The sequence below is a fragment of the Pan paniscus genome, chromosome 3, assembly GCF_029289425.2.
Source record: "Pan paniscus chromosome 3, NHGRI_mPanPan1-v2.0_pri, whole genome shotgun sequence".
Taxonomy (NCBI): domain Eukaryota; kingdom Metazoa; phylum Chordata; class Mammalia; order Primates; family Hominidae; genus Pan; species Pan paniscus.
This window is the reverse complement of record NC_073252.2, coordinates 42,775,185-42,791,755: the sequence shown is the minus strand read 5'-3', so window position 1 is coordinate 42,791,755 and position 16,571 is coordinate 42,775,185. Positions and strand designations below refer to the sequence as shown.

General features: G+C 35.2%; 1 protein-coding gene across 4 annotated transcripts in view; it reads left to right on the top strand.

Moving 5' to 3' along the window:
* Positions 1–16,571, top strand: part of ATP8A1 (ATPase phospholipid transporting 8A1) — a 252,519-nt gene that overhangs the window by 52,413 nt on the left and 183,535 nt on the right. For 2 of the 4 annotated variants that reach the window (XM_003832230.4, XM_008957614.4), the window contains exons 6-7: positions 7,624–7,664; positions 13,778–13,851. In XM_003832230.4, the coding sequence (XP_003832278.2) occupies positions 7,624–7,664; positions 13,778–13,851 (115 nt within the window). The remainder of the gene's footprint in view (positions 1–7,623; positions 7,665–13,777; positions 13,852–16,571) is intronic. The other 2 variants (XM_034958523.3, XM_003832229.4) reach the window with 1 other exon arrangement.

The window sequence follows — 16,571 nt, the reverse complement described above, 5'->3', positions numbered from 1 at the left end:
AACAGAATGTTTTCATTCAAAAAAGAAACCTATTACAACAAAGCTGTTACCTTGTATCCTGCTAAATAAAAACAAGTTACATTTGAGGTAATTGTTTAGTCTGAGCTCTCCCATGGCGGGACTGTCAGACTAATTAAGCTGTTAGAAAACTATAGCAGGTGTGTTTGGTTGGAACTGGTGGAGGAGTTTTGCATTTAAAACAATGAGCTGTCAAAGCACCATACCACTAGCCATTCTGACAATCCTGTCGTAACTTATTCCTACTCCCCTTCACCAGGCTTCTTTAATCATCTCCTCTAGGCTCTTAACGCTTTCCATATATTGGAGGAATGTCATCTTCCTAAATGAAGGTAGAGAGGAACACAGTCACCTCCTTGTTGAAATCTAATCCAGTTACATTGTGACTGGTTTCTTGAACACATTCGAAATGTACAAAATTACATTGGCCTTGGCTGTGTAATGTGAGGTTTACCTAATTCTCTACTGAAATGAATACATTAAAAAAAAAAAAAACCTGTAGAATCAGAATAGCATCTCTGTTACTTTTGGCCCAACAACCCTAAATGCTCATCACAGGCTGGGCGTTGTTTCTTGCTTTCTCTAAACTTAGGTTTGTGCCGGGTCAGAGGAGGTTGATGATTTAAAAATACCTAGATTGCTAATTCAGTCACCAGCATAATACATGTGGTGGTGTTTATTTTCATTGTTCTAAGGACTGGGTGTTTAAGAACCAGTTCTAAAAGATAACAATGAATTATAGGATTGACTTGTTTCCTTGGCCAGTGTTCAAGTCTTGATTTGTATGGAAACTTTTTTTTATGTTGTGAGCTGATTTTTAACTTTATCAGAGTATACTCATCTATATTCCAAGAAGACACTAGCCTCAAGTTTGTGTATTTCCTTTCTTCATTTCTGTATTCTGGTTTTGTATTTCAAGAACACAATAAATGGGGGATGGGGTAGAAGTACGTCCTCATTTCTAAGGAGCCTACCAGCACTGCAGATGCAGCAGGCCCATGCAGCAAGTATTGAACAGCAAGGTTCTGTAATATTTTCAAAGAAGCGTTACTCTATTTAGTTAGGATTCCAACCCAGTGTAGGGATGTAAAGGTAATTTATACTTTCATTAATCCAGACCACTACAGCCTTCAGAATAAATATCAAATACTCATCAGACTGACAAAATTCAAGGAATAGATAAGTTTGTGCTTGTCTCAGTTTATAGTCAGTGGAAATTTATACATTGCTGGTAAAAGTATGGAGTGCTGTAGATTCTTAGGTGTCTGGTTGTATCTGATAAAATTACAAACTCAAATGCCCCGGAGTCAGCAATGTTCTCTGGGGCATTCTCTCTTATAGGGTACAATCATGTGAATATATTTCATTGCTGTGGTAGTAGAAAAAAATAGAAGTCAGAATTTGCACCGGGGGGAGAATAGTTGAATGCTTTATGATGCAGCTGTTGTGGAAAATTGAGTTGTCTCACACAGGGCAAGGACAGCTCTGTGCCTATCTCTAGGACACCTGGAAGTGTGATGCTGAACACTGCCTAAGACAGGGATGAGACGGACTAGCTGGTGATTTATAATGTGCTGTTTAAGGTTTGAAACTCCCTTGTAGCCACCCAAGACTAGCTTCTCTACTCAGTTTAAGCATATATAGAGATTGATGGCTTAACTAGTTTTACTGGCTACACTGTTTTCCTTGGCTAGTCAACTAGAGGGTAGAAAAGACCCCACTGGAAACTTTTTCCTGGGCTTTCCTGAAATTCAGATTTCACATACATACCATGGAGCTTCAAAACCCATGTTGAGGGTGAAAGAGAAGGGATCCTGGGGAGCCATGCCTGTCAGTCTCTCAGGCCTCTGATGCTTTTCTGGGATTTCATTTTCCTGCTGTACCATATCCTTTGCCTTCAGTAAAGTCTTCTGTGAATACATCCTGTTAAGTCTTGTGTGTCCGCCTAATTATCCAACCCGTTGTAATTGACACATCTGTGCCATGGAGTATTTTCCAAAAATGAGTTAAATATCTCTGCTTTTCATTAAAGTATTTATGGCATGTTGAGTGGAAAACCAAGTGGCAGAGAAATTCTAAAAGGGAAAGAAAAAACAAGAATGTCCATGTTTGTCTAGAGAAAGGTGTGCGAGGATTCATCAGTTAGTACTCCTTACTGTGAGAAACTGGCCTTGAGAAGAGGAATGTCAACTTTTACCTTGTATACATACCTGTCTTGCTGGAAACATGTATTGATTTTGTCATTTGGTAGAAAACATTGAATGTGTATTTAAAAGTTTCTTAGATGTGTACATTTGGGCAGTATTCCACATTTTTCTAAGTATTTTTCCAATAATGAATTGAGAGAGGACATTTGGGTGGAGAGGAGAATGCACTGTTTGGCTGGAGACAAAGATTCGCAAAAGGTCAGTTGGAGAAAGGAGGTAAATAAGTTTGAACGTGGAGAGAAAACTGATCAGAGCAAGGTTGAGGGAAAATGAGCACGTACAGAAGATGGAGGCGTCAAGCAGATTTGAAGGAGGACGGCAGAAGTGCAGCAGATTTGGAGGCGGTTTTCCATGTAAGTGCCACTGGCTTCCACTATCCGTTACTGAGTGAAGACTCTCTGGCATAATCTGTTGGATCTGAGAAGCCTGTTGTGACACTTCCCATGTGTTAAATGGCACCCAACAAAGTGGATCAGGGCTATTTTTACATGTGAACTAACAAACATCTGTAAAGTCACAGCATGTTGAGGAGGGCTAGATTAAATTACAGAGCTGGAAGGAGTGGCCCTGAGCTGATACCAGAGAACAGTTTGTGTTAGTGCCTCTGAGGGTTACATAACCATTTCTAACTGCTTGCACTGAAAATTGGTTTAGTCACTTATAAAACTGAGATGTCTATTTTAAGCAAATGTTAAAATAGTTCATTGGCATCTTTTTCTGTAGCTATTTTTTAATTCAGTTATAGTTCACATACCATAAAATTCACCATGTTGAAGGATACAGTTCAGGGGTGTTTAGTGCATTCACAAGGTTATGCACCGATCACCACAACCTTAATTCTAGAACATTTTCATTAATCCAAAAAGAAACCCTATACATGTAAACAGTCAGTCTTTCTTTCTTCCTTGAATCCCTTGCAGTCACTAACCTACCTTTTGTCTCCATGGATTTGTCTGTTCTTGGCATCTTATGTACATGGGATCATACAATACGTGGCCCTTTGTGTCTGGGTTCTTTCACTTAGCATATCTCCAAGATTCATTCATGTCATTGTATCCACACTTAAATTATTTTTATGGCAGAATAACATTCCATTTAATGGCTATACCACATTTTGTTATCCATTCATCAGTTGATAGACATGTGGGTTGTTTCTACCCTTTGGCTATTATGAATAATGTTTCAGTGAACATTCATATACAAGTTTTGTGTGAACATATGTTTTCCGTTTGCTTGGGTATACACCTAGTAGTAGAATTTCTGGGTCTATGGTAACTGTGCTTAACTTTTTGAGGAACTGCCAAAGTATTTTCCTATACAACTATTTATTAAATGTCATGTTTATGTTATTTTTAACATGAGCCCTACTAGGTAGTGGAGTTGTATCTTCAGTAAATCTATAACTGTTGCAATGGTTTTATATGATCCTATGACAGATAAGAATATTAGTGGATCCAGCATTCCACCCAGCTAGTACTTACTGAGCACCTTTATGTCAGTGTGTGCTGTGTGATAACACTGGAATGGTAACAGTGAGTATAATAGGGAAGGTTTCTCTTGTCATGGATCTTATAATCTGGGGGAAGAGACAGCCCTTAAATAATCCTGTTTAATTAAGTATACAGTAAAACTGTGATGCTGTGATAAGTGTTCTAAAGGAAAAGTGCACGGAGCTCATTTAGATTTGGGGGTGAGGAGGAAGGACTGGGTGTCAACACAATGTCCCCTGAGAAAGTGCTGTTAAAGCTGAGATCTACAAGGTGTGTGTACAAGTTAACTAGGTGAGGATGGAGGGAAAGAGAATTCTAGGCATGGAAACATGTGCAAAGGATTTGAGACAGCAGAGAGCACGGTGCGCTCACTACAGAGGGCATAAGGAGGGTGTGTTGGGAGTGACAAGAAGTGATGACAGGAAAGAGGCAAGAGCTGCTTCATGAAAGGCCTTGTAGATGTTTTGGTTTATTTTTTGAGCCTAGGGAAGCCGATTGAAGAGTTCTGAGCAAGGGGTGACCCAAGTTTGTGTGTAAGGACTGATACATAATAATATGTAATTATAACATTTATGTAAAATCATCATAGATAATCCTTATAGCTACACTGTAGAAACTGAATTTGAAAGAGATTAAGAATGAATGCAGGAAACTAGCCTGAGGCTAATACTGACATCCAGTTGGGAGGGGGTGGTTCCTTGAACTAGGGGTGCTGATATTGGTGATGGTGGAGAAGATTTTTAAAATATTGGCAGATTTTGAGATGCTAAAGGCATAAAATCAACAGGAAGTTTTTAGTAGTAAAAATTATTCCAGAGTTTCAAAGGCATTTTTCTGTAAGAGTTTTCAAAGGGGATAAACAGGGAGGCATATGAGCATAATAAAACTGCCAAAAAATCATAATGCAGCACTGTTCACAAAGAGAAATTAAGTTGTGTCAAAAGCATTGCTACAGAAACAACAAAATAAAAGTTAAAAAAACTATACCCAAACTAATAAGTGAAGTAACAAAATTACAGGGTGACAAGGTCATTCATTGTACAAAAATTTGATGCATTTCTAAATACTGCCAACGACTGGAATATAGAATAAAAAATAACCCTCGTGAGATTAAGAAAAAACATAAAATATCAAGAATTAAATCTAGTGAAAGACCCATTCACAGAAAACTACAAAACATATCCAAGAAAAATTAAGATGTAAATAAGTAGAGAAAGATAGCTTGTCCGTGAATTGGAAGACTTGAGACCCAAATCAAATTCCGGGAAGATAGTGTGTTCTCCGGAGCTTATTCATCCTGTCTAATCTGAAGTCTTAATCTTCATGTCAAATATCTTGATTTTAGAAATATTGGACACTTATAGTTTTTTTTTTAAAAAAAAACTAAGTATTACTATTGGGATAATTAATAATATGAGATAGGATCCGAAGGAAATAAGTGGCAATAAAGAGCTCTAGACACTATTGACCAGTTTTTCCTAAATTAATGCAAACTTATAGCCCACTCACTCTGTCAGTTGATCTTGGGTGTAGTTGATTTGAACAGGACTTTACCATCTCTGTTACCATCTCTCTTATTATATTGTAGCCACTGGGTTACATAATTAAAGGGGAGCTCTCATTTATTTATTTATTTATTTATTTTTATTTTATTTTATTTTATTTTTGAGACGGAGTCTTGCTCTGTCACCCAGGCTAGAGTGCAGTGGCGTCATCTTGGCTCACTGCAACCTCCCCCTCGCGGGGTCAAGCCATTCTCCTGTCTCAGCCTCCCAAGTAGCTGGGACTACGGGTGTGTGCCACCATGCCTGGCTAATTTTTTTGGTGTTTTTTTAGTAGAGACAGGGTTTCACCATGTTGGCCAGGCTGGTCTCGAACGCCTGACCTCAGGTGATCCACTCACCTCGGCCTCCCAAAGTGCTGGGATTACAGGCGTGAGCTACTGCTCCCAGCCCTCATTTATTCTTTATGCTTTGTTACAACTTATTTTGAGGAACATACTGTTGGACTCTGGCAGAGACAGCACCTCTTGCTTTTCTCCCGGAGGCTGTTTTGACTCCGGGTCAGAAACACCAAACCCCTACTGCTCCGTGAGCACCATCGAGCAGGGGATTTACTCCTGGGATCAGTTTGGGTGAGCTCTGCAGGCATTAGAGTCTTGTGTTTCAGGATACAGTGATCAATTTAAGGTGCCTGTGCTTTAGATCCTTGGTCCGTAACTGTTTAAGCACTGTAAAAATTGGTACTTTAACTTCTGCGGTTAAGATATTGTACTGGAAATACTTTATTTGAGCTCTCTCTAGCTTGGAATGATTATTTTTTTAAACTAATGAAGTTGATTCACCAAAATGCACTGTGAGGTATTCATTAATTTGTTTTATAAGCATCTGAATGTACTATATACCAAAAGTGCTGCAAGTACAAGTAATAAAAAAAAAATGGCTAAGACATAATGTATGTGTTCAGGGAATTTAGAAACACAGATAATATTTTAATTTAAATAATTTATATTGTGACACTGATTTCAAAACATTTTTGTTTTTAATATTAAATTTGCTGTTTAACATTTTGGGGATTATTATTGTGATCGATTTAGAGGGTTCAGGCTTCATCTATCCCAACATCAAAAGAAACTGAATCTGTTTTTGTACCTATAAATTACGCATTTTGCAAATACTTACTGAGTAGCTACTGTGTGCCAGGTACGGTGCTGTTTCCAGGGAATATAATATTAAAACAAATATTAAATGCTTTTCCCTCATGGAATTTACATCTGGATAATTTGTTGATGGGCCTTGACATATTTCTCTCCCTAAGTACTAAGTGCTGTGCCGGCTACCTCACATACTCTCTTATCCTGTTTTATTTTTATTTTTACTTTTATTTTTTGGTGTTTATTAGCATACTCAGTGTTATAGCACAGACAACATCACAGGAAAAAAAAATTATACTGGATAACCCTACTGATGTGAAGCAGTAGCGAAACCCTAAGAAATACCTACCCCTCATCATAATTTAATAGTAGCATCTTCTTTTGCCTTTTTTTTTTCTTTTCAGAAAACCAAATATAGAAAATTTGGATTTTTAAGGCCAGGCATGGTGGCTCACGCCTGTAATCCAAGCACTTTGGGAGGCTGAGGCGGGCAGATCACTTGAGGTCAGGAGTTCGATACCAGCCTGGCCAACATGATGAAATGCTGTCTCTACTAAAAACACAAAAATTAGCCACACATGGTGGTGCATGCCTGTAGTCCCAGCCACCTGGAAGGCTGAGGCAGGAGAATGGCTTGAACCTGGGAGGCGGAGGTTGCAGTGAGCCAAGATTGTGCCATTGCACTCCAGCCTGGGTGACAGAATGAGACTCCATCTCAAAAAAAAAAAAAAAGAAAAGAAAATTTGGGTTGTTTTTGCTTTTTGTTGCTGTTTGTTTTTTTGCATTAATATAAACCTAAAGGTACAAATTCTTTCTCTGTTGTCTTTATGTGTTAAATTTTTACTAAACTATTAGAAATCTATTATTCTGTGCTTGTGATTTTTCTTTTTAAACATTGCTACTCTTGTAGCATCTGAAATGTTTTTAAGCTTGTCGCTTCCTTTTTCACATCATTTTTGTGGCTTTCTCCTCCAGCTGAGCCCCATAGTTCCTCTATGTGCTAAAGAAAGCCCTTGGTAACACCAATCAGATGCTCTCTGTTAGTGATGTTGTTGTGGGAGCTAAAATATACATTGGTTGTTTCTAATTTTTGTGTAAGTTTACATATTCTTGCTATCATAATTAGAATTTTAACCTACAAAAATTCCTACTAGTTATTTTGACTGAAGCTATTCATTTAAAATGATTATTTCATGAGAAATGGCCTTTTCATAGTAAAAAATGTTGTTTAAAATGTCACCTTTTCTCTTTCCAGTTTTGAGAAATGGTGCTTGGGAAATTGTCCACTGGGAAAAGGTATGCACTGATTTTTATTTTGTTCCAGGAGAAGAAATGCATAGCAGTGTACTCTAGTATATATAATTTTTTGTATAATATGAGCAAATGTGAAGAATTTTACTAATATAAAAGCTATTTAGTAATATAAACATGCATGGCCTCTTCAGTCACATTCATTTAATATTTCTGCTGTATTATAGAAAGACTTATTTTGAAAAATATCTAGAACTTTTTGTTTTTTTCATAGTATATTTTGAGTACTGTTGTCATAGATTTTATTTAACCATGAACTGTTTTGTGTTGTAATTTTTTGCTTTACTCATCTACTGTCCAAGTAAAAATAAGAATTTGAGTTCTGATGTTTTACTTCTGCATATTTTACTTCAAATTCATATAGTGAGACTAATTACATTTGCTTACCACTAATTCCTTTAAAACAAAAATCTTACAAATTAAGCATTGTCTTCTAATGAAATCAGTTCTTTAACATCAAAGATTAATTTGTTTATAGGACCTCTAACATGGCAGTTAGTAGGTTAAGTCATAATTTAACAAATGTTATTCAGGTGTTTATTCTTTTCAGACTTCACTTTCAAAAGGTAAGCAATTATTATTAGTTCTCCCTTAGTTCTGGAAGAAGGTTTAAAATCTAGTCATCCACAAATGAATAGCTTTGGTAACTTGGTAAAAGACTTTTTGGAGTCTGAGCCACCCTTCTTAGGGCACTTTATTTCCTGGGATTGCCAGGACATTAGAGGTGTATCTCACAGGACAGTATTTTGCTAGGACAATCGAAGTGTAACCAACAGTTTATTTGCACTCCAGTACTTCCCAGCTAGTTGAAGTCCATGCCCTTGATTCTACCTTGTCATGGTCATCTTGTATTTCTGCAGGGGATATCTTGTACCCCCCAATTAAAAATTAATTAAATTTCTGTTGATTTTCAATCAGTGGCTAGAATAGAGACTGACATCTCCTCTTTCATATAGTTGAAAATTTACCCCTATTTTTTCTTTGGTTTTTGACATGAGAGCAACAAATGGGAAAATACCTTGGTTGTGTTTTATTTATTTCTGTAATAGGAATCTCTTTTTCAGAAGAACAAAATAAAAATGCTAAAAGCAATTTCAAAATAAGTTTCTTTTCTACTCTTTTCTGGCACCTATGGAATTAAACATTTTAGAAAGAAGACAGGTAGGATATAATCAAGTATGATAAGTTGAATTTTATTACAAATATTATTTTACCTAGGGTTGTCAGTGTAGTTAACATAAATATGCATGCTAATAAATAACCTAGGCTGCTTGCTCAGAAAATAAACAGAAAGTCAGAAGATAATAACGTACTACTTCACTCTAAACCTTTAAAATGTCTTATTTTCCTAATAAACAATCATTATTTCAAGATTGTGCTAACCTACCTGGATTATTGTAATTCTTACTTTTCCTATTTTTGACAGACAAATCACCAGCCAGGATTACCCATAATAATAGCATTTTCAGTCATCTCACAGGTCAATGGCACACCTAACCTAGGCATCCCATTTTGAGATAAAGAAGGACAGAATTTAAAGTGTTGCCAAAAGTCATCCAGCCCAAAAGAGCTGAAGTTATTTAATAATTAGAATTATAGAAGTAATTAGAATCACTAAAAGTTGGTTCAGTGATGAAATCATGATAAATATTCAAAAATTAACATCATTCTTAAGTTGGCAGTATCAAGTTTGAAAATAAAGTGAAGAAGAGGTCTCGTTCCCAGTGGCCTATGGGAGGCCTACAAGTAAATTTAACGTATGTGTATGACCTTTGTAAAGAAAGCGTCCAAACTTTGATATTCAAGATTCATACAAATTTACAAGTATGTCATATTCCCAGAAAAATTAAAAGTGAAATATCACTTGTTCCAAATTATGAAGTAATATAATCCCAGGGAAATTATTATATTTTCCTCAAGAATTGACTAAATTTTTCATCTGATTTGCAAAAATAAACAGTTAAGAAAGTAGAATATATTTTGGAAAAATGAACAGTGTGCAAAGATTACAGGTGAAATGGAAAGCAAAAGTTATTAAAATACTGTGGTTTGCAAAAATAGACATTGATGAGTAGAATAACATGGAGCAGATTTAAGTAGTATAGAATAAAATATAGTGCCCTGAAATAAGGCCTGTTTAATATTTGAAAAAGGAGGCAAAAATTATTTTTTAAAGAATTGCTATCACAGATTAGCAGTTTTAAGAAATAGCATTTGAATATTTATATCTAAGTCACAACCTATGCTAAAATAAATGTCAACTGACTAAAAGAGTTAAATGTTAAAATGTTGTTTTTAGAAAACGTACAAATAGAATAAAGGCCTTAATAAATATTTGAAGAAGAGCAATATCTCAAAATCTATGGAATTAGATTATATAAATTTTAAAACAAATACACAACAAAAACTGCCACAAATAAGTAGGCAGGCTATGTGAAATATTTGCACCAAATAGGACAAATGATTAAGATCATTGTTATATAAATAAGAAAACTTGACAGTAAACCAGAAATATAATTGACCAGACTCAGTATAATATTCAACCTAATAAAATTTGCAAATTTAAACCATATTGAAGTTTCATTTGCTACCTATTCAATAAATAAAAACAAACATTTCAGATTTATTTTTATGAAATACTTTATTTACATACTATTGTGAACAAGCAGTTTTTGGCTATTTATATTGAGAACTGTGAAAACGGGATTCTGGAAATTTATCCCAAGAAAAGAATCTTAAAGTTGGAGAATATCTCCACGTGTATAAAAATGTTTATTGTAGCATTATTTACTTATAATAGCAAAAAACTAGAACATATGGAAATGCAACAATAGGGACAGTTTTATAAATTATGGCATTTTATACTCATATATTTTGTGACAAGTAAAATCTGTAATGTCACATGGTGTAGCAACACAGAAGAAATTATACTATTCATTCGACAAGTGTTTATTGAGTGCATATGCCAGGCAGTGAGCTTAAAGCAGCAAGCAAGACAAGTAAGGGTTCCTGTATCATAAGATATAATCATAGGTGAAAAAAAATAGTACTATGTACACTGAAATACTGGCTTTGTAAATCGTTTATTGAACAAGTGAACAGGCACAAAAGCAGCCTTGTTGGGATAACAAGATTTTGAGGCAAGTCTTTTCTTTGCCTTATATGATATTTAGTCCAATTAAAAATAAAATCAATAAACCAAAACCAAGAGTGTCGTCTACATGCCAAGGTAATATGATAGACCTTAGTGTAAATGGGCTTTACTTCAGGGCTCTTTCTCTGCCTTTCTAAATGTGTGGCTACTGTGGTTGCTCTTTAATGATCCTCAAAGGACCTACAAATTTGCCTAGCATGCATCTAATCATTCACAGCTGGGCAGACTTCAGCTCTCAGATATTAGTGGTTTATCTCTCCAGTTACTGCCCTGAAACCTTTTCCCTGTTGCAAAAGGTTAACTTGCAGATACATAATTTTAAAAGAAAGTATGGTAATCACAAAGCCCTACACAAGGAACTACATTGTGACTCCTGAACGGTAAGCTGCTGGCTTCATTGCTCTTGCCACAGATTATTTCTTTACAATGAGGTGCATCTAACACTGTTCACAGGTTTTTGAGATGTATGCAGGTGGAGAATTTAGCCAAAGAATCTTGGAATCAACATATTCTTCTGGCTTATTAAGGAAGCATGGTGGGCTGTATGCATGTGTAAAAGTTACTCTGTAAAGCCACTTTAATGCATGAAGCTTCCACCACAATATGTATTTCTTTTTTCTTTTCTTTTTTTTTTTTTTTTTGAGATGGAGTCTCGCTCTGTTGCCCAGGCTGGAATGCAGTGGCGCAATCTCGGCTCACTGCAACCTCCACCTCCTGGGTTCAAACGATTCTCCTGCCTCAGCCTCCTGAGTAGCTGGGATTACAGGTGCCCGCCACCATGCCCAGACAATTTTTGTATTGGTAGAGACGGGGTTTCGCCATGTTGGCCAGGCTGGTCTTGAATTCCTGACCTCAGGTGATCCGCCCGCCTCAGTCTCCCAAAGTACTGGGATTACAGGTGTGAGCCACCACGCCCAGCTAATAGTTGGATTTTTAAATCAGGCTATTGCAGTCTGATAATCTTACTATTTTACATAATCCTTGATGTTCCAAATATGAGTGACTTCAGAAGGCTGTAGGTAGTGGACTGAAAGCCCTAAACATTTCCTTAACTTTGGCATTTTGGGGACTAAAATTGCTTTATCATGACATTCCTCCAATTAGAATATGTATGATTAAAGCATTTTTGTCATCTTGACTTTTTCTTCTCTTGGTTCCTCTTATGCACACACTAGGCTGGAAGGGGAATGCCATATTAGGAGCTCAGAATCCAAAAGGAAAGACAGGTGTTTGGATGTCTTTTGAGAAATTGATCTTAAACATAGACATTCTAAGGAGTTAAGTTCCCTACTTTCCGTACAGTAAAGAACTTTAGCAGTCATTGATTTAGCATGCTTTAGTAAGAACTTCAGCATTTAGTAAGCCCCTGGTTTTCCCAGGCCACTGGGGTACCATATAAATTGTTACTATTTTATTGAGTTTAGGAACCACAAGCCCTTCTTTTATCTTACAATGAGTAAAGATGTTGGAAAGCAGCACAATCAATTAGGGATTTGTTTAAGTCTCACTGTTAGACTCTAACACGATAGTGTAGAGGACGTGATTCTGATTTTGTGAAGCACATAGTTGAATTTAAGAGGAAACATTGACATACAGGAGTTGATTAAAGAAAATTAAATGGTAACCTGGATGCATTCTAAGTGCCATGATTTCAGAGAATTTGCATTTTACTATCTTTCTCAGTGAGTGTAATCACAGTACCATCACAGCACATTATTTTAAGGACCAGTTTACATTTATACTTGCAGTTTTTAATTTTTCCTCTTTGCCCTTTTTTGAGGTATGGGGTGTTTGATTCCAAGATCCCTGGTAATTTGCCAGTTTCAGCTAGTCCAACTTTCAGATTTCAGCTGAATTATTTTTTGAATCAAGGGACCCAGAACTTAAGCATACATGTCATAAATAAAAAGACAATACCCCTGCCCCAACCTTTTCTAACCTCTTCTTTTGGTAAATAATAGACGGCAGTGGGCTGCCTCTGCAGTAATTTCTTCTTATGATTCCCACAAAAGACACTATTCTGTTCTTACCCTCATAGTGTTATTTTAGAGTTCAAGGAAAAGTAGGGAGGGGGAAGAACAAATAGGCTTTAATTTAGAAAGTCTTTTTTTTTCCATCTATTAAGTATTGAAATTCATGTTTAGTCTCATTTGTCTACTAAGAGGTCAACTTTCATGATGTAAAGGGAGTGGCTAACAGTGTAACTTGGTCAACTCAGTTAAGCCAAGTTGTTGCTTAGTTATTGTATTGTTTGCCAAAAGCTATACGACACATCTGTCACTTAAATTACTGCTATCAGTTTTTGAAAATAGTATATCTTTGTCTTTATGCCGGGCTCAGAAAAATGCTAAGAGGTAGTACAATGAAGAGATTAATTTTTAATTTAAAATACATTGATAGTTTCACAAAATTATGCAAAATCAGGATTTGCAGACAGTCAAATGTGGATTTGAGTCTAAGCTCTTCAACTCCCCATGATCTTGAGCAAAAATCTCAGAATCTCAGACTCATTTTCTTTCTCTTCAAATGATAAGTTATAAGCAATACTTGTTTCACAAGCGTTATTGTGAGGAGCAATTATATATGATAGCGTCTCCAGTTGCATTGAGATTTTCTTCAATAGGATAAAGATTTATATTGGTAAATTCCTCCTTTATATTTTTATGTCAGAGAGGATATGAGAAGTTAAGGTGTCAATTAAGTGGATAGAATAGATTGATTTTATCAAGATAAGTTATATATCCAATATACAATGTTCATTTTTTTAAAAGAACTCCTCCAACCCTGGTCTCACTCCTAGATAATTTTCTTCCATTTTGTGAAGATAAGTGGTTCTTGTTTGCCGATAACCATTTTTACTGTATTCTGTGCTTTTTACAATGGGTTGTATATTTGTAACTATCTTTCAATGCAGATAATTAACCAATTCCCAGTTTTCTTTCAGGTAAATGTTGGAGATATAGTTATAATAAAAGGCAAAGAGTATATACCTGCTGACACTGTACTTCTCTCATCAAGGTAGAGATGCCTACTGATGCTCAAACAGTGTAGAGGATGGTTTCTCTACCCTGCATTGACCTTGTGATTTCTCCAAGGAAATAAGGAATAAACGAAGAATTTAAAACCTCTCTAATAATTTTTATTTAAACATTTAAAAAATTGATTGGACTTAAAGGGCTCTTTCATGTTTGCCATATAGAATAAGTGATAGGTACTATACTTTATCATTCAAATATAATTAAGAGTCTACTCTCCCTCTGGATCTATCCAGATCTTTTGTGGGGATCATAACTCTTTTAAGATTTCCTGTCATTTATTTTATATAATACATGGATTGGGTTCTATTGATATTTTTTATCTTTCAGTCCTTGTTCATCATAAATCCCTACAAAGTTTCTTGATTATTATGATGGAATGGTATAAAAAATGGATGAATGATTCTTTTTGCCATTATGCCTTTTGAAATGCCATACTCTTCCAACAGAAAAGTACTTTGCTCTTTCTTTTAAGTTCTTTCAGTTACTTAATTTAAATAATTTTCATTTTACTCATATTTTAATCATGAATTAGTATTCAGAACATATGGCACTGTTACTCTTTAAAGAATGTGACTTTCAAATGGTTTTAGGTTTAAAAACTTTAAACTAGTCCTATTTTAAATTAAGAAAAATTGTTTTTAATATTTTAGAGGTTGTTTATCATCATTTCCTTGGACAGTTTTAGTTGTAAATCCACATATGAATATGGACAGTGTCCTTTTTTCAAAATTTATTTAATCAGGTCATCATTTAAAGTGATTTGATTCATGACAAGTTAGTGAAACTTAACAAATAAAAGTATTTATACTAGATATTTATAGAAGTAAGTCTACAACCAATTAAAGTAACTGCAGGTAGTTATATTTCTATAATTTTGTGCCATGTACCTATAGGTTTTTGTTTTCAGAAAAAATAATATAGATGTTTTCAAATCACCCCTTCTGTTCTTAGTTTCCTTTGCTTATAACTTTATCAGGATAAATCTCTAAAACCGAGTGAAGCTAACCGTCCATTCTTGGCGTCTTCAGAATTAGCTTGAGGGAGAGCTTATTGTCATTGTCTCAGGTTCTAGGTAGTATCAGGTACTAGAAAGAGTTCTCCTTAGGGAGTGAAAAGCCAGGATTCTTATTCTGATTTGGTGATTTTGAACCAACTGCTTAATCTCTCATGCCTTGATTTCACATCTTTTATATTAAGATGGATTAAATGATCAAATTCTAATATTCCCCAATTCTTTTTGTTTAAATTGATAAGCTTTAAGAGTACCTTACAGAATGGTGTCCATTCAGTTTTACTAAGTAAAAATGTGATGAATGTATTGGACAGTTGGCCATCTGAATGTTTGACAGTCTTGTGCTGCATAACAACATTTTGGTCAATTACGAAACACATATACAACGGTGGTCCCATAAGATTATAATGGAGCAGAAAAATTCCTATTGCACAAATACTTATTATTGTGTTACTGTTTCTTTACACTATTCCATACAGTAACATGCTGTACAGGTTTGTAGGCTAGGAGCAATCTGCTATACCATATGGCCTATAGACTATACCATCTAGGTTTGTATAGGTACCCTCTATGATGCTCACAGTGACAAAAATGCCTAACAATGCATTCCTCAGAAGCTACACCTGTCATTGTCACGTGACTGTATATAAGTTCAAAATTATAGTAACACCTTCTAACAATTTGGGAAAGTATTGTTTTCCCAATTAAACTCTTAGAGACATAATTATAGAATGAATCATATAGGCTGAACCGTTAAATACAATTTTTATTTTTGGTGCTCAAAAATGTGAAGATAATCGACTGTACTGCCCTGAATTTGTATTTAATTTTAAGTTGGAAATTTTCAAAATCTTTGCCGTCTGACTCTATCCAACTTCAGAAACTCCCCAGCAAGCTACTTGTATTTCTTAAACTTTAGACCACTTTTACAGAATTTGTTTTATAAGCATTAAAAACACTGGTGGCATGAATTTCAATTTATTGGAACAGTTTCTGTGTCTTAATATGGTCTCCACAGCGATTAACTTCCTCCAAGATTATATTTTTAAAAGATTATCTGATTCATTGCGTTTTGTTATTGAGTAGAATTCAAAATAAAAGCTGTGCTGTTAGACATTTCAATCCAAGTAGCAGAGTACCACCTTTCAGTATTTTTTTTCCTCAAAGGGTTTTAGCATTACTTAGCTTCTTTGAATCTACATTAACCTCATGAAATAGGTAGTAGTTGTTTAATCATTTAACTGAAGGAGAAATTTTGACTTTAGGTAATGACTAAGTCAGGGTTGGAATACTCCTAATTTACTATCTTCACACTGTCCACTATCAAAAGAAGTACATGATGATTTTTACCCGCAAGTGAGCAAACACTTAGCAGTAAGAGTAAACAACTGTTTATAATATTTTAATTTTCAATTTTTTAAAGTTTTAATTACTAAGAGTACATCTTCTGTGAGGTAGTTTGAAATTAAAGCATGAACATGGTTGAAAGTTACTGTGTTTCATAGGCTTTCATTTTGAAATGAAACAGATTTTAGCATTTAATAAATAATGAGTACATTTATGTGTTAAGAAAGTATAAAGTAGGGTAAAATAACTCAAGCTGTTAATTCAAGTCCATATTCTCGGCATGTCTATTTCATACCCTCTCTGAAAAAATTTCTCTGGATTCAAAGGCTTACCCTTCCAAA